Source organism: Rhinopithecus bieti, unplaced genomic scaffold, assembly GCF_001698545.2.
Source record: "Rhinopithecus bieti isolate Rb0 unplaced genomic scaffold, ASM169854v2 scaffold_9237, whole genome shotgun sequence".
Taxonomy (NCBI): domain Eukaryota; kingdom Metazoa; phylum Chordata; class Mammalia; order Primates; family Cercopithecidae; genus Rhinopithecus; species Rhinopithecus bieti.
In genome coordinates, this window is record NW_016806263.1 from 1,915,501 (window position 1) to 1,940,853 (window position 25,353).

At 36.5% G+C, this 25,353-nt stretch overlaps 2 protein-coding genes across 4 annotated transcripts in view; one reads left to right on the top strand and one right to left on the bottom strand.

The window, feature by feature from the left end:
• Positions 1–8,362, top strand: part of FBXL5 (F-box and leucine rich repeat protein 5) — a 42,188-nt gene extending 33,826 nt beyond the window's left edge. Inside the window, exons 10-11 of one of the 2 annotated variants that reach the window (XM_017875350.1) lie at positions 553–701; positions 7,099–8,362. In XM_017875350.1, the coding sequence (XP_017730839.1) occupies positions 553–701; positions 7,099–7,175 (226 nt within the window). In that variant the 3' untranslated portion in view covers positions 7,176–8,362. The remainder of the gene's footprint in view (positions 1–552; positions 702–7,098) is intronic. The other variant, XM_017875349.1, reaches the window with a different exon arrangement.
• Positions 8,363–11,289: 2,927 nt separating this feature from the next.
• Positions 11,290–25,353, bottom strand: part of CC2D2A (coiled-coil and C2 domain containing 2A) — a 135,384-nt gene continuing 121,320 nt past the window's right edge. Inside the window, exons 30-35 of one of the 2 annotated variants that reach the window (XM_017875353.1) lie at positions 24,897–25,010; positions 23,193–23,327; positions 16,645–16,767; positions 15,376–15,434; positions 13,151–13,328; positions 11,290–11,623 (exon numbers count right to left, since the gene is read on the bottom strand). In XM_017875353.1, coding sequence (XP_017730842.1) covers positions 11,435–11,623; positions 13,151–13,328; positions 15,376–15,434; positions 16,645–16,767; positions 23,193–23,327; positions 24,897–25,010 — 798 coding nt within the window. In that variant the 3' untranslated portion in view covers positions 11,290–11,434. The remainder of the gene's footprint in view (positions 11,624–13,150; positions 13,329–15,375; positions 15,435–16,644; positions 16,768–23,192; positions 23,328–24,896; positions 25,011–25,353) is intronic. The other variant, XM_017875352.1, reaches the window with a different exon arrangement.

Genomic DNA, 25,353 nt, shown 5'->3' on the forward strand with positions numbered 1-25,353 from the left:
TTAATGGACATTTGAGTTGTTTCCACTTTCTAAGTGTTATGAATAATGCTGCTATGAACATTCATGTGCGAGTTTTTGTGTAAACGTATGGTTTTAATTCTCTTGGGTATATACCTAGGACAGGAATTGCTGGGTCATATGCTAGGTGTATCTATACTTTTTTTTTTTTAGAAACTGCCCAACTGCTCATTAGGTTTTAAGCTTCAGTAATTTTCTTGATAATTTTTACTTACTGCTACAGTTGGGTAGGAGAATGAACATTACAACTCCAGGGTTCAGTACTTCCTCTAAGAATTAAGTTACCATGATGTTCTTATAAAGAACAGTTTTATAGATTTCTTTATTGAATGTCATTAGAAAAATGTTGAACATTTTCTTAATTAAATGTATTTCTGCTTAAGGATGAGATTACTTATCAGTGTTTTGCAGGAATTCTTACATTTTCTCATTACCATATTGAAAAGTATGTATAATAGTGGTTCAGTGGACCATAGGAATACAAACGTTTTTTTAGATAAATATCTTTTAACTGTCAAATTATTTTTCTTACAGGGTTTTGACTCTGGGAGGAGGGCTGCCTTATTTGGAGCACCTTAATCTCTCTGGTTGTCTTACTATAACTGGTGCAGGCCTGCAGGATTTGGTTTCAGCATGTCCTTCTCTGAATGATGAATACTTTTACTACTGTGACAACATTAACGGTAATGCCTTTTAACAATGCAATAATTTTGAAGGAATTAATTTAAAATTTTTTAGCAGTTCTAATAATTTTTCCATTTAGTTTTCTAGATTTCTAATTACCAGACTGTCTTACTTTCAGATTTAGTTAAATTTTATAAAATTTCAAAATTACATTTTCATTAATTAATATCTTGAAAGGTAAGTTTTTCTTGCAGATGTATATTCAAAATATCCATTGTGTCAGACTTTTGAGGAGTGTAATAGTGTAATCAAAAATGGTAACTTAATAGAAGTACTAAAATTCTTGTTTAAAAGTTTTGGATATTCCTCTAGAGTTTTGTAGTGCTCACTTAGAATTTAGAACTATTTATGTTCTAGATATACTGCTTTCTTAGGGCTAACAGACTCATTTTTCTTGTAAGACGGCTTTATCAAATGTAGAAAAATGAGGACTTTAGTAATGTGGACTTCCAGAGTTTCTGGATCTGATGTCAACTCTTACTGAAGATTGAGGGGAGTTGTAGTATTGAGAAGAGGCTGAGATGCTTTAGAATGATTAGAATTCCTATAGTGTTTTGGAAATTGATTCCTGAACCTACTTTCAAAAATCACGAGAACTATTTCTTGATTTTGTTCTTTTAAACATATTCTACCCTACAGTGGGCTTATTGAACATGCTTTTCAAAGTATGTTCAGTGCCTTTTGCACATTTGATAGTCACTGATAGAGATTGAATTTCCCAGAAGTATAAAAAGCTGCTCTTCTGTTATTAATAAGCAAATCAACCTCCTGTATTTATAACTGGAGAACATTTTAAGTGGCTCAGACTACTGTGTACCTGTCTTTTTATACTACGCCCTATTGTCTTTGAGTGCCCAATTCACCTTAAGATGACAGGAAAATCAACAAAATTTTTCTCAGGCAGAACAATTGACAGGAGTCAGGAAGACCAGTGGGAGTAATGACATACCAGAAAGTGGAGAAATGAACAAATCTGCTATTTCTCGAGATTAGATTTTCCTTAAAATATATAAGAGGAAACTGAAGATTGCAGCTCTCTTACTTCTGGAATCACATTGTTATACAGGAGATGACCTCCCATGTTCTTGATATATCAACACTAAGTTGGACATTTCTTCTTTTCTGTTGCCTTCTGTGTCTAATCAAGGAATGGCCAAGGGGAATGTTATCGTAGTTGGTTAAAGTGAATGTCACCGTAGTTGCAACATGCTAAGCCTATGAAAACAAAGTGTGATTGATGCAGTGAAGCTGTTACTTTTGGGGATGCTGTGGATTTGAGATGGGAGTTTTGTTAACATAAAGTTATTTCATTGTAGGTTTAGTGCTATACTTTCTGAGACTTATAGGACGTATTATCAAGAGTAATTAATAAGCAATTTTTTTATCAGAAAAAATTTTATTTGTATGTTGCACTTGAATTTTTCATACTGATTTCAGCATAGGTTATGCTTCGGAATAAATCTCAGTATCAAATTCATCATTTATTTTTGGGTACATAGATGTTATTGGGTAGAGGGAGAGGACTGGGTTTCAGTTTGTTTTTATGCTTACTTGTTTTATGTTTGTATGTTTTAAACTTTGAAATAATTTAGATGATGGGATAAAATGAAATACTTAAAGTCTTCTGCACTTTGTCCTTATGCATTTCCTCTAAACTCGTTTTGAATATGTAGTTTCAGAGGAGCTACTATATTCCTTTTGTTGAATGTAAAAGTTTTTTTGGATAAATGATTGATTTTTTAAAATAAATGAATTGTAATGAAGATATCTGACTTTGAAAGATTTGAAAGGAAATTGCAGTGCTTGTATAATCCAATATTAACTCTCCTTTTATAGCTTATTGAAGCATGATTTGGGGGAATGGAAAGCCTTTAAAATTTACAGGGTGACTTGTTATATAACTTGTGTCTGAGTTCCACATAGGTTGTTCTTAAAGCAATGCTCTCCTATAGTCTTTTCCTTAAAAGGATATGTGGACAGCCTAGAAAGTGTTAGAATGAAGTTGTGTTGTATCCAGTTTTGCAAGATGACACTTGTTCCAGTATCTTTCAAAACAGCTCAGCATGTATAGTAGATATCTAGTGAATGCTCAGGGTCCTCCTTGTTACTATTTTTATTATTTCTGAAAGTAGTCAGTGTGTTTTAATACGTGGTATTAGAGCAATGGAGAAATGTATTTAGGTGACAAATTATATTTCCAATATTTGAAAGTAACATTTAACTAAAAATACATTTTTTAAAAGAAAATGTATATAGTTAACTATCAGATTACTAAATATAAAAGAAGTAAATACTAATAAACATTAGTCATTAAGTAATACATGATAAGTAAAGCAGAATGCACTAGCAGAGATTTTGGAGATGATAAGTTAGTTATCATATATTCAAGCAGTAACTACCTTGAGCAAGACACTGTACATAAAGTGTCTTGATATAAAATGCAAATCTAGATTCTTCTGAATGATTCTTTATGACTTTTAAATTTATTTGATAAGATTTGAATATAAAAGTCTTCTTAGCCATAACATTAAAATTTTTTTTTAACATTTAAGAAGTGTTAAATGGAATAGCATAGTTGTAGAGCTGTGAAGAACATATGAACAATGACACAAACTTTTTTACTGATTTGCATTTCAATGTGTGTATAATTTATAAATTAAGATAGATTAGCTCATAGTTTTGGAGGTGACACAGTTTCAGATGATGTGCTCTTTTATGTTTCTAATTTAAGTTAAAGAGGAATTAAAGGTAAGTGAAGGTAAGTGCAGATATACAGCATAAGTAATATACTTAGAACCCAGTGAAAACAAGTTATTCAGTAATAAAATCTGGAGAAATAATAGCTAACCTTATACTTCCTATCATCTGATACTTAAAAATGCTTTCTTATAAGATTATTCCTTACCATGCATTTAAATATTTTAATGATTATTCAATTATATTTTTCTATTTTCTTTATTATTCTTTAATGTAATTTAGGCTTTATATATCTTAACCATTTGGGTTCTCTATCCTACAGTGAGATGGAAGTTTGCTGGTGATAAGTCAAATATTTAAAGGGAACTACCTTGTGAATTGTCTTTGTCTATTAAAGCATAGTTGTCTACCTGGCAATCCATCATATCTTAGTCATATTTCTTTCTAATGCTCCCTCACCTTTTCTGTTGTCCATTTATTCTGTTGTCCATTTATTCACTTTTCTGAACAGTCCTGTGTTACTTTAAGGATTTTATTGTTGATGTTGCTTGTACTTCCCATGCTTTGGAAGGTGCTAGTCTCCTGTTTCTACAATGTGATACTGAATTTAAAACAGTACTTGTCTTCATTTTTGTTTTGACTCAGGCCTTCAGCAAATCCTTTAATGGATACAGTCACTTTTACGATTATTGGAATCAAATACCAGTAACTACTCTGTTATTAACCTTATCAAAGGATTGTAGTTTTGAGTCATTTAATATTACAGTTACTGATTAAGTTCCTATAGGCTTCTTTAAACAGATTCCGCTTTCAAATTTGAAAACAATATATTAATTCTCTCTCTTTACTCTGTACACTTAGAATCTCACTGAAACTCAATTCTAGTGAACTTAGAATGTATTCAGAGTTCTTGCTTATATTCATGTAAAATGTGCCTACTCAGTGAGTGGGCACATTTTACATGAATATAAGCAAGAGCTTTGTTTTGTGATAAATAAGGAGATACTGACAGTAGGTTTGTGCTTTTTACCTAATACAGGGTAAGAACTTTTATTCCTACATTTTTCTTCACCCATTATCTCTGCAATCATCCCTTAGACTTCAACAGCAAAATGACCCAGGTAGCTAGGGTGGAAACTGAGCATGTGGACCCTACATCTTTTGGGGAGGATGGGGAAAAACTGTGTCGTGTCAGGTTAGATCTGAATCTCTAGGAGAATAGCTTTTTTGATCTGTTTGCTCCTTTGAGTCTCCCTTTTACTTTATCCTTTGAAAACCAGTTGCATACTTCACTTCTATTGCTTGCAGGCATGGCGTATGATTTTTCTCAGGCTAGTGTTGAAATTTAGCATAATATTTCTCCTTTACCTTTCTGTCCTTTTTAAAAAAAAATAGGACTGTAGTAAGTCCTCAGTGTCGGTGATACGTTTTTGGAAACTGACTTTAAAGAAAACAACATACAGGAAGTCCTCAAATAGTGTCATTTCATTATAATGATGCAAACAAAACAACTAACTTTGTTGTACGTTATTTTGCTTAGTCGCAGTTTCTAAGAATCTATCGATGTTAAGTGAGAACTTAACGTTATAGACATTTTGAAATATTTGAGGGAGTTGCAGTTTGGAAAAATTGTATGAGAGTCTTCATGTCTCTTCTTTAAAAAAATTTAGAATGGAATTTTAATCTGATAAAATGATAATCAGATCCATTTTGGCAAAACCCAGTGAATCTGGCATTTCATGATGGACTATGGGTCAGAGCAGGGGAATGGCAGTGAGGCAGGGCTTGTGTCTTGAGGAGAGGCACTAGGTGATTGGTGGACAAAACAGCAGTATAAGGGTGAGGAAAGACAAGCGAAGAAGGGGAAAGATGGGGATTGGGTGGTGCACAGTAGGTAAAGCTGGCATTATATTCAAAGGAAAAACTTGGTTAAAGATTGGCAGTGGGAGAAGAATTTCAGATCATAGGGTTCCTTCTCAGGGCATTTTAAATAAGTATTCAATATATACTAAAACATTTTATCTTGAGTTTGTGATTAAGATGATTAACATTGTATCTTATTTTAAGGGAAAATAATTTTAACACAGTGCCGCTTTTTGAATTTTAAATATTTGACATATTTCACTTTTCATTTAAAGACTAGAACAGACTGTTATTTTGATTAAATAAAAATTGGCTTTAGTAATTCAACTTTATATTTAAAATAATTTTAAACTTCCTGTTACAGAAAAATTTAACATCGAATAATATAATGAACCCTCATGTACCATCAACTTCAGCAGTTATAAATCTGTGGCCAGTCTCTTTTCATCTATACCATTGTTCATTCCCATATCTGCTCCCTCATTAAGCTAATCACAGGTGTCACATCAACTTAAAAATTTAATATGACCAAAAGCATAAGCTGTGGTAGTTCCACATATGTGTGTAATGTTTATTAGTTTCTTTCCTAAGACTGTATGTCTTAAGAAATTTGCCCTTTGTATTTTGTATGTGCCATTTGGGGAATATAAGGAAAAGTTAAATTTCTGGAAATTAATGTGTTCTGTGTGTTTAGTTGGAAGTAATTATTATGGTGGTATTAGCCTAGTTGCTTTTTTTTTTTTTCAATTGAGTGCTGTTTTAGAAAACAAAAGTAAATTTAAAATGCGTTTTGAGTTAAACCTAGATATCACCCCAGAGTACTGTGATTTTTCAGTTACAATCCATTTGATATATTCTGTAGTAAAATTATATTTCATGTACAGTTTTCATTTTGTATTGTTCCTTATATCACAATTGCAAGTATTTTGGGTGTTCTTGTTGATATGTAAAGAACTAATTAACTATTCCTTATTTGTTCATGGTGCAGACATACTGAAAGACTTCAATATAGTTGAAAGAATCTTTCCCACATGTGCCTGCTTTTATAAAAATATTCATTCAGAGTACTTGACATTTGAATATGTGCTATGAAACTTCTTCTTTGATACTTTCTAATTCTCAGCTATGTTTCCTAATGGATCTTGTATCTAGTGCCTGGGTAGCATAGTGTGACTGGGATAAAATGTCAGTTATTCCACAAATGTTTTCTTATTCTTTGTAAGTGAATGATAATTTTTACTATGTCTTAGATAAAGTTTAATTGATCACTCATTATATATTTAACTTTGGAAAATAATTTCATTTAACCCTGCCATATATAGATATTTTGGCTACAAATACTAAATAAAATATGGCAAATATATTAAGCCTTTGTCCATATAGTTTATTTTGCTTTAAAATTTGAATGTACTATTTATTGTAATTGCTCAATACTGAATTCTTTAGCTGATCAATTAGTTAGGGCTGTTTTTTTGCCTTTATTACATTTCTAGGGAGGATGTTCAGATTATAAGAATCTTTTTATAAGTTAGCTTTGCAATCTTCTGTGGATTGTCTCCTTTCCATTTTGGATTTTTATATTGTAAAGTTGTTGCTAAAAATTATTTTTTTCCCTTCCACTTACCTTTTGGACCGTGAAGGATATATTAATTAAAGTCAAGCTGCTATTGGTTTTTGTGTCTGAATAATTTCTTATACACTCATCATGAGATTTACTTCTGTGATATAAGTACTGCTAGTAAAACCAATGAATATTTTGGCTCCTTCATAAGCAAAATTTTTTTTATGTGATCTCTTAAGAAATTCCTCCTTTCACATTTTTCTGTTTTCATACAGGTCCTCATGCTGATACCGCCAGTGGATGCCAGAATTTGCAGTGTGGTTTTCGAGCCTGCTGCCGCTCTGGCGAATGACCCTTGACTTCTGACCTTTGTCTACTTCATTTAGCTGAGCAGGCTTTCTTTCATGCACTTTACTCATAGCACATTTCTTGTGTTAACCATCCCTTTTTGAGCGTGACTTCTTTTGGCCCCATTTCTTACAACCTCAGAAATCTTAATTTACCAGTGAATTGTAATGTTGTTTCTCTTGCAAATTATACTTTTGTTTTAGAAACGGATTAGGTCTTTTCAAAAGGGTGAGAACAGCCTTACCAGTTTTCTTTTATATGAAATGCTTTAAAGAATGTTGGTAATGCCATGTCATTTAAAGTATTTCATAGATTATTTTGAGTTTTAAAGTCCATGGAGGCGATTGGTTCTCTTTATACATTAACACTGTACCAAGCTTTGCAGATCTTTTCCGACATACATGTCTGAAGAGTTATTTTCAAAGACAGCACATTTTTGGAAACTAATCTGTTTTCTGTAATATTTCCTTTATTTCAGCAATTCTCGGAAGGCCAATTCAAACAAACCCACATTTAAGATTCTTTAGGATTATAGAAAAAATTGGCTTCTGGGTGTTAGCTCAGTGAGCTAGGAAAGCACCAATCCGTATTTGTTTCCGTTAAGGATACCTTGTTCTCACCACTGTCCCTATATCATCAAATTTGGGAGAGATTTTTTAAACTACCACAATCATTTGAAGAAATGTATAAATAAAATCTACTTTGAGGACTTTACCAAGTAATACTGTTGTGTTGTGATTTTTATTATAAATCTCAATCCAGGTTTACTTTAGTATAGAATAGGACTAAATACTTTGTCTTTGGAGCTCCCATGAACTCATTACCCTGACAAATAGTTTTAGACAGATACTGAATTTTGTTGAGCTGAATTTTCTTTTTGAAATTAGTCAGTAGTCAAAATTTGAATCTGTAAGTTTATCTACTTTGCTTTGTTAAAACATCATGAGAGTGGAGGCCTGCCACCCAGAAAGGCACATACTAGTGCCTTTTAGTACAATTTTATGTCATGCAGAAGAAAATGGCTATGTTCCTCCTATTGATATAGATGTAGGCATATGTCATTTTATTGCGCTTTGCTTTATTGCACTTGGCAGATAATGCATTTTTTACAAATGGAAGGTTTATGGCAACTCTGTGTTGAGCCTGTCTATTGGTGCCATGTTTCTGATAAAACTTGTCCCTTCACGTCTCGTATATTTTGATAATTCTTGGAGTATTTCATAGTTTTTCACTGTTATTAAATCTGTTATGGTAATCTTTGGCCAGTGATTGTTGTTACTATTGTAATTGCTTTGGAATGCCATGAACTGCGCCCTAATAAGACAGATAACTTAACTGATAAATATTATATATGTTCTGATTGCTCCACCGACCAGCGGTTCCTGTCTCTCTCCTCAGACCTCCCTCTTCCTAGAGACACAACAATATTGAAATTAGGCCCCAGCTAATAACCTTGCAGTGGCCTTTAAGTATTGAAGTGAAAGGAAGAGTCATGTCTCTCACTTTAAATCAAAAGCTAGAATTGATTAGACTTAGTGAGCAAGGCATGTTGAAAACTTAGGCCCAAATCTACACTTCTTGTGCCATACAGCGAAGTTGTGAATGCAACAGGAAAGTTCGTGAAGGAAATTAAAAGTGCTACTCCAGTGAACACCCAATGATAAGAAAGTGAAACAGCTTTATTACTGATATGGAGAAAGTTTTAGTGGTCTGGATAGATGAAACTAGCCATAAAATTCCCTTAAGCCAAAGCCTAGTTCAGAGTAAGACCCTAACTCTCTTCAATTCTATGAAGGGTGAGAGATGTGAGGAAGCTTCAGAAAAGGCTGAAACTAGCAGAGGTTGATTCATGAGGTTTAAGGAAAGAAACCTTCTCTATAACATAAAAATACAAGGTGAAGTACCAAGTGCTAATATAGAAGCTGCAACAAGTTATTCAGAAGATCTAGCTAAGGTCATTGATTTGAAAGTGGCTACACTAAATATCAGATTTTTAGTGCATAGACAAAACAACCTTCTATTGGACGAAGATGCCACCTAAATCTTTCATAGAGAGGAGAAATCAGTGCCTGGCTGAAAAGGGCAGGTGGACTCATGTTAAGAGATTGGTGCAGCTAGTGACTTTGTTGAGAATGCTCATTTGCCATTCTGAAAAACCTAAGGCCCTTAAGAATTAATGCTAAATCTACTCTGTGCTCTATAAATGGAACAAAGCAGCCAGTATGACAGTACATCTGTGTACAGCATGGTTTGCTGAATATTGTAGGCCCACTGTTGAGACCTGCTCAGAAAATTTCTTTCAAAACGTTAACTGCTTATTGACAAGGCTCTTGGTCACCCAAGAGCTCTGATGGAGATGTACAAGGAGATTAATGTTTTCATGCCTGTTAACATCTATTCTGCAGCTCCATGCAGAATTACTCCATGGATCAAGGAATAATTTTGATTTTCAAGTCTTATTAAGAAGTACATTTGGTAAGGCTATAGTTGCCATAGATAGTGATTCCTCTGATGGATCAGGGCAAAGTGAATTGAAAATATTCTGGAAAGGATTCAGTTAGAAAGATTCACCATTCTAGATGCCATTAAGAATATTCCTGATTCATTGGAGGAGGTCAGAATATCAACATTAACAAGAGTTTGGATGAAGTTGATTCCAACTCAATGGATGTCTTTGTAGGGTTCCAGACTTTAGTGGAGGAAGTCACTGCAGATGTGGTAAAAATAGTAAGAGGACCAAAATTAGAAATAGAACCTGAAGATGTGATTAAATTGCTGCAATCTCATGATAAAACTTGAATGGATATAGAGTTGCTTCTTACAGATAAGTAAAGAACATTTGTTTCTTGGTCAGGCGCGGTGGCTCACTCTTGTAATCCCAGCATTTTGGGAGGCTGAGGCAGGAAGATTGCTTGTGTCCAGGAGCTCAAGACCAGCCTAGACAACATAGTGAGACCCTGTCTCTACAAAAAATAAAAAATTAGCTGGGTGTGGTGGCGTGTACCTGTAGTCCCAGCTACTTGAGAGACTGAAGTGGGAGGATTGCTTGAGCCTAGGAGGTTGAGGCTGCAGTGAGCCATAATCACACCACTGTACTCTGCCTGGATGACAGAGCAAGTACCCTGTCTCAAAAAAGGTTTTTGAGATGGCCTCTACTCCTGGTGAAGATGCTGTGAACATTGTTCAACTGACAACAAAGGATTTAGAATATGACATAAACTTAATTGATAAAGCAGTAAGGGAGTTTGAGAAGATTGACTCCAGTTTTGAAAGACATTCTGTGGGTAAGATGCTGTCAGCATTTCATGCTACAGAGAAATCTTTCATGAAAGGAAGAGTCAGTCAGTGCAACAAACTTGATTGTCTTATTTTAAGAAATTCTCACAGCCACCCCAACCATCGGCAACATCGAGGCAAGACCCTCAATCAGCAAAAAATTACAACTTACTGAAGGCTCAGATGGTCATTAGCACTTTTGAATAGTGAAGTATTTTAAAATTAAGGTATGTACATCTTTGAGATAATGCTTTTGCACAGTGAATATACTATAATATAGTGTTAACATAACTTTGCACTGGGAAACCAAAAAAATCGGTGTGACTCATTTTATTGCAATATTCACTTTATTGCAGTGGTCTGGAACCAAGTGCACAGTATCTCCGAGGTATGCCTGTACATGCAAACCTGTGGAAGATGAAGTAATCTTGCAGTCTTGGATATTTATTTGTTTTATTTGGAGAGAGGAGGAGGAGTAGCAATAAAAATGGGTAAACATTCAGTTCAGGCAAAGTGTCTTAGTGTTGTCTAAAGATAAAGGAAGAATCATTTGATGGAATATAAATAACTCATTACTGCTTTTTATTTCTACTAACATTTGAATTAAACACGGCAAAGGAGGAGGAACTCTAAAGGCTCTAATGATGCTTTCTTTAAAGCTTTACCTTGCTCTGAGGTAAAACTCGGTAAGTTTCTCTCACTTTCATTCCATTGCTGTTAATATTTGCCCAAGCAAAAGGTAAGTAAGTACAAAGGAATAGAGGCAGGAAGCTCATAATGTACTCTACTGTGGGTAGTCTCAATTGAATTTCAGGGTCAAGTAGCCGAGACAAGGCAGACTACTAAACAAAACACTTTGCACAGTTTGAAAACAGATGATAATTTTATTATTTGCCAATAATATGTTCTTCTGATGTGATGCATATAATTTTAAATTTTCTCATATCCTGTGTAATTTTACATGATACAAAAGTACAGTGAAAAAAATTACCTGTTGCGTGTAAGAGAGGCAACATAGATCCAAACAGACAAAACATTTTTGGGGTATGGGTGTATGTATACAGCTAAAGCAAATTCAACATTAGGAACATCAATATTATGTACTCCAGTACTATACACAGCGTCAATTAAAGGCTTCACTTCAGAATAAGGCATGTGAAGAGGAAATCCAGAGAACTGAAGGGAAAAAACATTTGTAGTCATTAGTGAAGTCTGAAGATCTAATACATTGTTTCCTATGTAAATGTATGAAATTAATTTAATAAGTCTTCTAGATCTCAGTTATTTGCTTGTGTTTTTCTACTCAGCTATTTATTAGCAATACAGAAAATGGAGAGTTGCTTAATACCCATTTTGTTTTCCTTGCTAGCATATAGGTGTCAGTCACCCCATCAGTGTTCCCTTTTTGAAAGTACCTAGTACGCATAGTAACCATTGTAATTCCAGAAACAGGTTAAACTAACAAATACATTTCTTTTTTCTTTCTTTCTTTTTTTTTTTTTTTGAGACAGGTCTCACTGTCGTCCATGCTAGAGTGCAGTGGCATGATCATGGCTCACTGCAGCCTTGGCATCCTGCTGGGCTCAGATGGTCCCCCCACTTTAGCCTCCTGAGTAGCTGGGACTACAGGCAAGTGCCGCCACGCCTGGCTACTTTTTGTATTTTTTGTAGAGATGGGGGTTTGCCATGCTGCCAAGGCTGATCTTGAACTCCAGGGCTCAAGCAATCTGCCCACCTCAGCCTCCCAAAGTGCTGGGTTTACAGGTGTGAGCCATGGTGCCCGACAATAATTTTCGTCCCCTTGGCTACAATGATTGATCCATAGGGATGGGCAAGTGATCAAAGGGAGTCTCAGAGGGGATCTCGGGAAACTTGTTAGGAATAATGGCACACGACGTTCTCCTGCTTTGGGTAGTATGTGAGCAGATGTGAATTCTGTAAGTGTTCCAGCATTTGCTAACATGAGGAAACCCAGTCTCAGGATGATGCCATCATAGAGAGGAGGAGGGCAGAATGGGAGGACTTGAAGGAGAGTGGGAAAACCCTGATAGCTACCCTCTAAGCTTTACTTAAGCTGGTGAATTCTCTATTGCTCAAGCCTGTTTGAGTTTTCTGACACTTGAACTGAAAATATCCTGACTGAGAACCTGCCTTATAAGTTAAAGGATAAATTTTACTCTGTGAGTGATCTAATTTGACCTGTTTAGCTAATAAGGCTTACTGTTAAGTCTTAGTTACAAGTCTGCTTTCTAGGTTTTATTATCCAGCTATAGCATGTGAACACAGTACTACAAGCAGGCAGTAGAGAGGGTATATCGTCTGTTAATAACCACCTTTCTTAGCAATGAAAAGCAATCAGTGTAAAACCTTATATCCTTAAAAAAAACTGTTCTAGAGTGTTTTGATTCTTATGCACAGTTGAGTCTAACATGATTTAGCCAGATGTTTTCATTTTATTTGATACGTAAATGTATTTCATAAAAGGTATTTTTCATGGGATACTTACATGAAAAATGGTGGTATTTTGCTATTTAGTGATTATTGAGGTTTAAAACTTATAATCACAGTTTTTAGTTTATGCTGCTTTAAATATGTACTTCTGGGAGCAATGTGGGTCTTTTGATTCCAGAAACCTGTTATTGGCTAATTTCCAATTTGAAACAAGGAAATCCACAGTCAGTTTAGGATCCATTTGTAACTTACCCTGTAGTCTCCCAGCTGCTTTAGCAGTTCTGCTCTGTGGTCATCTTCTACATCTTCTCCTTGACTTTTTTCTAACAGAGGCAAGAAGTGACGCAGAGTAGAGGTACAATATCTATTCCACCGAGTCAGATGGCGTGGCCTCCAGTCCATGATTTTTTCTTTTAGTATTTTTTCAATCCTGGTCACAAAACATAAACTCCATTTTTTGGTGACTCACTTTTCCCTTGTTAAAAAATGTATGTTGTATGTAGTGGGGATTCAGATGATTGTGTAACTACATTTTTGTTGATGGAGTTGTGATCCTCCAGGCATAATTAATGTCTAATGGCTACTCCCTGGAGGTTCAGAATTAACATACAGTCCTGTCCTTAAGGGTTGTATATGAGTTGAGATGGGAAATAGGCCTATAAATAGAAAGCATGTGTATCCTAAGAGCTATAACAGATGCTTGAAATGTAACACAGAAGCACAGAAGAGGGAGTTCTGAATGACTTGGGGATAGCAAAATTCAATATATGCAGCAAAAGTTTATTATTATTAATTTTTTTTAAAGGCAGGATCTTGCTCTCTTGCAGGCTGGAGTGTAGTGGTACAATCACAGCTCACTGCAGCCTCAACTCTCGGGCTCAAGTGATCCTCCCACCTCAGCCTCCTTGGTAGCTGGGACCACAGGTGCATGCCACTATGCCTGGCTATTTTTTTTCTTTTTTGGTAGAGACAAGGTCTTGCTATGTTGCCCAGGCTGGTCTCAAATTCTTGGGCTCAAGCGATCCTCCAGCCTTGGCCTCCCAAAGTGTTGAGATTACAGGTGTGAGCCACTGCACGTGGCCATGAAATGTTTTTTGAAATGTTGTACTGTACGACTATACTTATTGGTAGCATATGTGCAGACAGATGAAGTAGACACAGGCATAAGAAGTAGGGCTTATGTTGAAAGCCTCAAGTGTTTGTGGGGCTGTTAGTGTCTTGTGATTTATTCATATCATGAATAGTGAATTCTATTCATGATGATGGATTTTTTTTTCTAAATTGCCTTAAAACTGCCTTTAAAATACCAACATCATGGAAACTTTATTTGTGATAAGTACAGGTATTGGGTTCATAGGGTGTGAAGTTTAAGCATAGAATGAAGGAAAATAGCTACTATTTATTGAGCCATTATTTACTAGATACTGCACGAAGTGCTCTTTGTAGATTTTTATTTAATCTCACTAATAACCTTATGAGGTAGGGATATTGTCCTGATTTTACAGATGAGAGGACAGTTTGAGGCAGGATAAGTGATTTGACTAAGGCAAAGGAGCTGGGATTCAAAGCCTCTTGTACATTCCCTAACTAATTGCATGGGTTTAGAGACCTAGATAGCTTCTCGTTGTTCAGTAGTCATAGGGATCATTTCTTTTTTGGCACTTAATACATCTTTGTTTTGGGTTTCAAGACGGTCTGCACAAGAAAGTATGGACGAATTGTCAGGCATTTTAATATTGGAGAAATAAATGACTTGGGTCCAATCAATAGCATGTTGAAGCTATCAGAAAAAAACAAAATGTTTGGGGATTAGTTGTCCTAGTTGGGGATCTTGAATAAGGCATTATGGAGAAATTGAGAGTAAATGAGAGTAAACCAATATTTTCTAGTAATAATGCCTCAAGAGGAGTCACACAGCTTCAGTAGAAACAGTACACATGCCTTGAAATCAGAAAGGTTGGGCTGGGCTCAGAAGCCCCCTTTAACACTTAAACAAGTATGTGGACCTCTCTGACCCTCAATTTTCACACTGTGAAACCAGGAGAATAATTTCTATTTTACAGGGTTATAAGAATTATGGAGACTCACATAGGCTCTTACTGATCTTCTCCATGTGTTAGGTCCATAAACTAGCTGCAGTTCAATAGGACCAAAGAGGTATATTTAAGCTAAGGATTATGATGTACCTCAACAACACCTATAACATGATGTTAAACTCATGTTTCACTCAAAGTGAAGTCTCTGTAGAAGTATGTATTACTGGTGTTCCACTCTGGTTGGTTCCACAGCATGGTGATGCTAAAGGTTCCTTTTGAGTCATGGGATTTAGAGATCACATCTGTGTTTGGAATCTATAAACATGAATTAAAGTTAAGTTGCCTAAATTGTTTCACATTCATTCAGGCTGACAGTGGTTTAAAGTTTGGTATTATACTCCTAGTGACAGATTACATGTGGATTTATGGATGTTACGTTACCTGTCTTGTAGCTCAGCTGCAGCCGCTTTGTCTGAGCGCTGGTAAATTAGCTCTTCAGGCTATAGAAGAGAAAATAGTTCAGAAAGTATAAAAATCACCTACAGTTAATTTGAACAGCTGTCCATTTTAAAAATCTTTCAAAAAATCAATGAAATCTCAGACATCAAGATATAGAAAATAATATAATGCATGCTGCTGATGGACACATGAACCACCATAAGTAAAACATCATAATATAGTGCTCTGTAGTTCTTTCTCAGTTTCATTTTTCTTCTCTCTTAACACAGAAGTAGCCATGACCTGAATTTGTTTTAGCACCCCTTCATTCAACAAGTACTGATTACCTGCTGTGTGCTAGGCACTTTCATAGGTGAGAGGGATAGGGATTTGGCTATGAATAAAAATTCCTGTCTTCATTAATACAATGTGTTTATGTTTTTATTACAGATACATGTACCCCTAAACATTTTATTGTTTTGTATGTTTCTAAACTTTATCTAATTGTTTTATGAACATGCAACTTGTGCTTTCTCCCTTAACTTTATATTTAACGGCAGCAACAAACATATTTTTAGAGGGCTTATTACTAAGATTCATTAATGCTGATTGTTCTAACTGCTGTAAAATATTCCATCATGTAACATAATTTTTCTCTTCTGTCATTCCAACTCTTTTGCTATTTCAAGCAATGCTTCTATTTAAAATGTTGTATATATACATCACCTTATACACATACGGGAGAATTTCTCTAGGGTCAAAGCATTTTCTGAAAGGTAGATTCAGAGCATAAAATACATTTTATTACAAACCTAGTACACACATACATATATCTATCGAATGAAAAAAAGTTTTAGTAAACTGCTTATGCTTACTACTTACAATCTACTACTGGTCAGGACCCTGTAAGTTAATTTTATGAGCCCCTAGTGGATCACACCCTGCAGTTTAACTTGATGTTTCATTGAAAATCATGAAATCTATTTAGTAAATTGAGATGAGCATTTAAAAAATTTAGATGGAATACATTTTGTGGTACTTTTATGTCATGAAACTTTTATATCAAAACTTCCACATATGTGTAAGATGTATATACTGGTCCTTTCACATATATGTACACATATATATACGTTTCTTGTTGTGAGCTGAGCTCAGATGCATTTGATAAATACTGTTCTAGACTACCCAGGAGTAAAAAATATCTTGTAAGCCAGTAAAAGATTTCCTGTCTTTTACTTTGTCTACATTTAATTGTTAATAAAAGATTTATACCTGAACACTGGAAAGGCCAGGATATGGAAGGCTTCTTGAAAAGAAAGATTTCCATAGCTTGGGCTTGGTGACATCAAAATTTATCCTTAGTGGAGAATCATATCGTTGAATATTAAACCAAATCTAAGAAATACAAGACTATATTAGCGTATATGTTAGTATATATACATACACATGTATGTGTGCATGGATGTATGTGTGGCAGAGGCAGCAGAGAGACAGCAAGTGTTCATACAGGCTGCACACTTTTTGTCATTTTTTGATTACAAAAATTGTGTGCATTTTATAATCAGTGGCATACAGTTGTCATTGGCCATTTTCCACGTTTTTTATCTGAAGTTGGGGGTGGACCTTAGTGTTGACTATAGATTTGATAAGGTGAAGTGGTTTTTTGTTATAAAAACCAAGGCCACTTCTTTCTTAGGCTAACCTTAACTGACCCTTCTTTTCCTAGCCTCCTAATTGAATTGAGTGTTCATCTCTTTGCATCCACAGCAACCTGCAGTCTCTGAGATAGCCCTTGTCTTGGTGAGGCAGCGTAGCATGTTGGTTCTGGAACCAGACCACTTGCGTTTTAATTTTGGCTCCAACATTTACTAATTGTGTGACCTTGGATGATTTATGTCACTTCTGTATGCCTCAGTTTCCTTCTCTGTAACAGTGGGATAATAAATAGTATCTACCTCATAAGGTTGAGTTGATTCAGTGAGTTAATCTGTACCTCAGAAAAATGCCTGGTATGTAGTAAATGCTCAATAATTGTTAGCTACTTTTAAATTATTATTAGTTAACATTGTTTATAATTGGCTGTCTATTCATGTCCACACTAGGCTGTTAGACTTTTGTCCTGAGGACTTTCACTATGTGCCGTATTTACCATTGTATCTTTAGCACCTAGCATAGCTCCTGGCATACAGTAGTCATACTGAAAAGCTATGTACATGAATCTGTCCATTCAGTATATTTAATCAGCTACCTACTATGTTGAGGCTCAGTTCTAATTACTGGGGATAAAGCAGTGAATGAAATAGATTTTTTACCCTCATGGAGTATCTAGTAAGAGAAGATAGCAAACAAATAAGCAAACAGGCAGGCACTGAGGCTCACACTCATAATCCCAGCAGTTTGGGAGGCCAAAGTGGGAGGATCACTTGAGGCCAGGGGTTCAAGACTAGTTTGGACAACATAGTGAGACCCCCATCTCTAAAAAAATGTGTTTTTTTTTTTTTGTTTTTTTTTTTTTGAGAAGTAGCCAGGTGTGGTGGTGTGTTCCTATAGTTGTAGATGCTTGAGAGGCTGAAGTGGGAGGATTGCTTGAGCCCAAGATTTCGAGGCTCCAGTGAACTGTGGTCACACCACTGCACTCCAGCCTAGATGACAGAGCAAGATCTTGTCTAAAGCAACAACAACAACAAAAACCAAGTAAACACATGGGATATCAGATGATGTTGCATGATGTGGCAAATTGTATCGTTAGCCCCAATTCTGCACTCCTTTCCATATGCGTACCCTTTCTCACGTTACTTTCCAGTTCCTCCCACTAAAAGAGAAGAAGTATACTTTTGCATTCCTTGACTTTTGGCCAGTGGACTGGGACAGAAGTCAGTGCATGGCTTCTGAGTCTACGCTTAAGAAGCTTTGTGTGTTTCTGCTTGTCCTTTTGTGCCTCTGCCATTGTCATTGCACTGCATGCCAGAATAAACACACATGAAGCTGAGCTCTCCCAGTTGACTCACAGATCTACTGTAAGAAGCAGAGCTTGTCTTGCTACCAAAACTTGCAGCAGAGTTGCCCAGCCTCAATTAGCAGAACCTCCCCAGCTGACTCAGATCCCTGAGAATAAATGTTTGAAGCCATTTAGTTTGGGGGTGGGTTTTTACTGTCTTTATTGTGGCAATAGTTAATTGTGCAAGGGCTATGGAGGAAACAAAAATGGAACATTTTAAGGCAGGCAGGGAAGTTCTAACTGGAAAAATGACTTTTCATCAGAAATGCAAGAAGTGAGGGAGAAATCTATGACGATATCCAGTAAGGGGGCAGTGGTCATTTATGCCTAGGAAACAGCAAATGTAAAGTGTGCTTTGTTATGTTTGAGGAATAGCAAGGAATATGAAGTGGTTTTAAAGAATGAGCAAGCTGGAGACAGCAAGTAAGAAATGACATTATCAGATGAAGGGGGAGAGAGGTGGGTAGGGTGGGTATCAGATCATGGAGGCCCCGTGGGCCATTTTGAAGATTGAGGCTTTGACTCTTAAGTGAGATAGGAAGTCACTGGAGTATTTGGGTAGAGGAGTGACATAATTTGCCTGTTATTTTAACAGGAATTTTCTTTGCTGTTTTGAGATTAGACAAATGAAGGAGGGTCAAATCGTGAAACCTTAGGATGCTTATTTTGAATAATCTGGGTAAAAGCTACAGTGACTTGAATGAACATGCTAGCAGTAAAAGTGGAGAGATGTGGTTGAACTCTGGGTGTACTGTGAAGGTAGAACCAGCAGGATTTGGTTTGGATGTAGGAGAGAGAGGAATCAAAGATGACTCCAAGGATTTTGGCCTAAATAACTGGACTGATGGAATTGACATTTATTGAGATGGGAAAGACTGCAAAGGGGAATCAGGAGTTCAAGTTTGGGCATCTTAAGTTTGAGTTATCTGTCTGACATCCAAATGAGGATGCTGAGTAGGTGATTAGATATTTGAGTCTGAAGTTCTGGGGAGCTAGGTGAGCTGGAGATATAAACTTGGGAATCATTGGCATATAGTGTTTCCTGGGAGGAAGTATAGATAGAAAAGAGGTTTGATGAACTTTGAGGATCTCTAATGTTTCAAGTTTGGAGAATACAGAAAAAGTAGCAAAGGACATAGAGAAGTAGAAGCCAATAAGGTAGGAGGCCTTGACTTGGAATCCAAATCAGAAAATTGGCTTAAGACAAGATCTTTAAGAACTACAATTTGGCTATAGAGTAGGGAATGTTCAGAAAAGTAGTGAGAAATTGCACTGCATACATGGGGCTTTGAAATCCAAGGTGTAAAGTTTACTCTTAAATCTGTATGCAGTGAAGTTCCCCTAGTACTTTCTGAGCCAGAAAGTGATGAAAGCTTAATCAGGTATCAGTGTATCAAAAAGTGAACTCAATTGGGGATACTATTTAGTTAGTCATTTATAGAAATGTAGGGCAAAACCATAATGGCATGACCTTGGAAATAGCAGAGATGGCATCTATAAGATTTGTCCTCTATAATTAGGATTGAAGTAGAATGAAGTAAGGGAGAGGGAAAATCAGGAATAATTCTAGGGTTTGAATCAGGATAAGTGATATCCATAGAAATAGAAAGCCAGGAAGGGACCTGGTTTTGGGGGAAATGATTTGAGTTTTGCATGTGCTGTGTTTGAGATTTTGATAAGGCACCTGGGTATCTAGCAAACAGTTGAAAATTCAAGAGAAAGGTTCTGGGGCTGGTTACAGAATTATGACTTCTCTACCAGGATAAACTAGATAGAGCCACAATTAATAATAATAGGTGTGGTCCTAGAAGAATCTAAATACAGAATCTTTAGGAACTTCTATTTTTAAGGGGTGGGAAGAAAAGCCAGTGAAAGAAACAATTGCAGAGTAATGAAGACCAAACTATCCTTTATTAGTAAACTACGGAGGGGGAAAGTGTTTTTTCATGAAGAAAGTTAGCGATTTTAATGTTAAATGACAGAAAAGGAGAGGAGTGAAAATGAGAAGCAGCTATTGGATTTATTTATTCATTAGTAAGACAATGGTGCTTCTCAGTTTAATTTCTGCAATATGGTCAGGAAGGAAGAGCTAGATTATAGTAAGTTAAGGTCTGAGTGTGCTTATAAAGTGAAAGCAAGGGATATAACTCGTATTTGAAGAACTTGGGGAGGAGAGGAAAGAAAGGCAATGCAGTTTTGGGTGTATAGCCAGGTTGGGAAAAGGGTATTAGAATTGTTGGACCCCTGAGCATATCAATAGATAGAGAAGGAGAGAGAAAAAATAGAGGAGCTAGTTGGATGGAATAGTGGAGCATGGAATGGGAATGGAAACAAGCACAATTGAAAGGGAAGAGACTTATTCCTTGGAAAAGGGATGAAAGGAGGAGAAAGACTGACATCCAAAGAAGTGTGGTGGAGTAGAGGGCAGTTGAGGTTTTAGAGTGTCAGGCCAACAAAGCCAGGAGGAGGTCCTCTGCTGAGTGGCCAAGACTTAGAGCAGGTTTAGAAGAGCTACAATGGGGGATGCATAACATCATAAGCTACTATTACCCATCTCAGAGAAGAGGAGAAAATAACATTCTTTCTTCCTCACAAAACCTTAGCTTTATGAGAATTAGTCAACTATACAATAATTGTTTTGAGAGCTGGTAATAATTTTGACAGATAACAGAGTTATTTGAAGGCTTTTTCAGTGCCTGTTAACCCTGCTTGATTACTAATGACCTTAAAATGATCCCCTAAATGTAGATGAGGCTTAGCAGATCACTTTTGATTATGATAATGGCTTTAATTAAAAATAATAACGTGAGAACAGTGTTCCACTGTGCTCTTTACATTTGTAATTAATGCTGTAGTTGCTATTTGCTGAACACTTATCAAGGACAGATATTTTACTGGGTGCTTGGCATATATTATCTCTAATTTTAGCAGTAACGCTTAAAAAAATAGGCTGATGGGACCGGGCACGGTGGCTCACACCTATAATCCCAGCACTTTGGGAGGCTGAGACAGGCAGATTACCTGAGGTCGGGAGCTCAAGACCAGCCTGACCAACATGGAGAAACCCCGTTTCTATTAAAAATACAAAATTAACTGGGTGTGGTGGTGCATGCCTGTAATCCCAGCTACTCAGAAGGCTGAGGCAGGAGAATTGCTTGAACCCGAGAGACGGAGGTTGCGGTGAGCCGAGATCTCTCCGTTGCACTCCAGCCTGGGCAACAAGAGCGAAACTCCGTCTAAAAAAAGAAAAAAAATAGACTGATGGTCTTCAGAGAAGGGTGCATACCTCAGGAGGATGGGAAGAAAAAATTACATTTTCTAATTATTTCTTTTATGTTTAAAATAGTTTTGGTATATTGATCCAAAATATATATAATTCATAAAATATGCATGTTGGAATGGATGTGCAAACAGTTTTTATAGACAGAAGCACATAAAAACCATCATTCAATAATTTGCCGGGTGCGGTGGCTCATGCCTGTAATCTTAGCACTTTGGGAGGCTGAGGAAGCCGGGAGTTTGAGATGACCCTGGTCAACATGGTGAGACCTCATGTCCACTAAATTAGCCAGGCAAGGTGGCACATGCCCGTGGTCCCAGCTACTCGGGAGACTGAGGCAGGAGAATCGCTTGAATGCGGGATATGGAGATTGCAGTGAGCTGAGATGGCACCACTGGACTCCAACCTAGGTGACAGAGCGACACTCTGTCTCAGAAAAAAAAAATTAAAAAAAATAATTAAAAGAGTTGTTACTCTGTCAGGTGTTTAATATTAATTGTCTCATTCACTTCTCACAACTACTCTATAAAGTAATGACCATACATTTCTAAAGTAATGACTTTAATATTACCTCCATTTTACCAACGAAGAAGCTGAAGCTATGAGAGATTGACTTTCCCAAGCTCACACAACTAGTAAATGATAAAATTGGAGTTTAAACTGAGGCAGTCTGATCCCATAACTCATTTTTCTTTGAGGCAGAGTCTTGCTCTGTTGCCCAGGATGGAATGCACTGGCTCCATCTCAGCTCATTGCAACCTCCGCCTCCCGGGTTCAAGCAATTCTCCTGCCTCAGCCTCCCAAGTAGCTGGGATTACAGTGGCACACCACAATGCCGAGCTAATTTTTGTATTTTCATTAGAGACGGGGTTTCACCATGTTGACCAGGCTGGTCTCAAACTCCTGACCTTAGGTGATCCACCCGCCTTGGCCTCCCAAAGTGCTGGGATTACAGGCATGAGCCACAGCGCCCAGCTCTATAACTTATATTTTTAATCGCTACTTTATTTAATACCCTTAACAATAAAATCACGCAGCCCTTAAAACTGGCTGCAACCAGAATTACCTGGGGATATTGCAGGTCAGGTGAGACCTGGGACTCTCCCTTGAAAATAGAAAGAGAGAGAGAGACAGAGAAACCCAATCTGCTCAGGTGACAAATTTGCCTCAGTTCTTAAAACACTATGAGTTAGAAATTGTAAACTCTGTTTTGGATGAGAAAACTAAGGCAGACCCAACACAAACTCAGGTCCTCTGAATCTAAATCCTGTATTCCTTTGTTATTCTGCTTTGTCATTCTGCTTCTCAGGCAGGTCAGGTGACTAATTGAACCAAAAGTTTTATTCAGCACAGTTCCACCACTGTGTTTGACACTGCATTTCTTTAACTGGTGTGTGTGTGTGTGTGTGTGTGTGTGTGTGTGTGTGTGTATATATATTCATTTATATAAATATTTTGGTACACAAAATATTTAAATCGATAGGTCAGTTATTTAAAAGAAACAACAGCTAACCATATTTAAGAAGAAATATTAATACTTACATTATCAGGACCTATTAAACAGCCCACATTTTTCAAGGGACAGAATGTATCAAATTGTCCATAAAAATGTCCACTGCAGGGATTCCATATTAAATAATGACCTTGCTCCCAAGTTAGCACATAGGCAGTTGGACCCTGAAAGAAAATGGCCCTTAAAACTAGTTTTCAACTATTTATGCAATGAAGGCCAATAGTAGTTTGCACAGACAATTCAGTATTTTACTTGGACCCCTAATTTCTGAAATTTCATGGTTAATGGTGAAAACTACTTTGAAGTTCTAGGTTATGCTGAATTTAAAAGTAAAGTTGAATGCTTAGTTTTGCAACATTCTTGCATCTGTACTAGTACAATGACCAAAAAAGGATAGTCATCATCTTACTCAACCAATATATCTTAAGATTGGCTGAAGAACTGTCACTAGTGGAAATAAGCAGTCACTGGCGTTTTCTTCCTAGAGTCAGTAAGACTGCCATTTAAGTCTATAGAAGGCTGATTATGTCTGAATAGAAATATTTTTATTTCTAATATAGTAACTTACACTTGGTAAACATTTGTAACTATGTAAATGCATAGTAGATTTTAAAGGATATGTACCACACAGTTAAGAATGACTGTACCTGGAGAGGGGAGTGGAATTGAGGGTTGGGGAAGTAGAAGTCTTGTTAAGGTATTCTGGGTCTTCTGACAAGGGACTTCTACTTTTTACACAGAATACTTATGTATTGTTAGATTCTATTTTTACAATGATAATTTATTCATTTATTCCCCGTGTATGATTTCACTTGATGCTTACAACAGTTTTCTGGGGAAGGCAGGGCAGAAATTATCCCAGTTTCCTATAAAACCCAGAGTTGTTGAGTGACCTACTTAGTGTCACACAGCTAATGAGGAATGGGCACAGAATCTTGAACTTCAGCCTCGTGACTTCCAAGCCCAGTGTTCTTTTGGGACCAGACTATCTGGGAGATAATAATGGAGAATGAATTTGAATATGAATATGGTACTACTTTATTACCTGCCTTGCAGCAACTCATGCTATCGAATTTCCAAGGATTCCTAGAGCCTTGTGGCCTCTTTGGATAAACTGCTTTAAGCCATGTGAATTTTCTAAACTTACCTATTTGTATCCCAAATGTAGGGATATTTGTGGTGGGCTTGGGAAAAATTCTAATAGTCTCCAATCTAATAAAAATAACAATGTTAATATAAAAATAAAGCTGCTAATGTTCTTTTCATTCCTCCTTATCTGGCTTATTCCTCTTTGCATGCCAGGCTAGCAGCAGATACCTATAGAAGCACTAGGCATGAAAGGAGAGATCTCTAACCTTACTACACACACTCCTTTGGATCCTCTTCATTGCAAAGCATGAAGAATACCACATCATTAAGGGAATCTGAATTCTTGGGAACATAGTTGGGAAGAGGCCCATACTAAAATGACAGAGCTAGGCGGGGGCTTTGGATGGTAAAGGGTTCGGGTTTGCCAAAAAACAATCTGAAGTGTTGCATGGGGCCCTGAGGACCACTGAAAACCATTTCATGTCTTATCACTGGTAGTTCTCTCTGCTTGTTATGGCATCTGTGGGCCACTTTCCTAGCAACCCAAAGGATTGTTATGAAAATATGTCCTGTGTGTGATCTGGAACACACAACTCGATTAGACAAGTATACTCCTCTGTTAAAGGCAGCCTACGTGGTCTTACCTCAGGAATAGCATTGCCCATCAACAGCCAGGCCTTCTTACCCAGAGACAGAAAGTAATTACACAATAGTACTGCATGTTCTTCTTCATCCCCTGCCAGGAGATCAAGAAATTGCTGACAAAAAGAAAAAATATGTCATATGACTAAATGCTTTATTCTGGATTGGTTGTGCAGGATTCTAATATGTCATAGTTGAGATTAGTGTCTTGAAGTGTAAGACCTATAATCTTGCCCCAAATTTTGATACTATGTTGATAATTCATTTTTTTAAAAAACCACTTTTAGTGGACATGGCGTTTTCTCTGACATTGATGATATGGATTTCTAGAATCAATAGTCACTATGATTGTGGTAGGGTCGGGGACACAAATTTCAAAGTTTCATTTTTATTTTTAATGTATATATAGTTCATTATGTGCTAAACAATCTTTAGAGCATATTACTTCATTAAACTTAC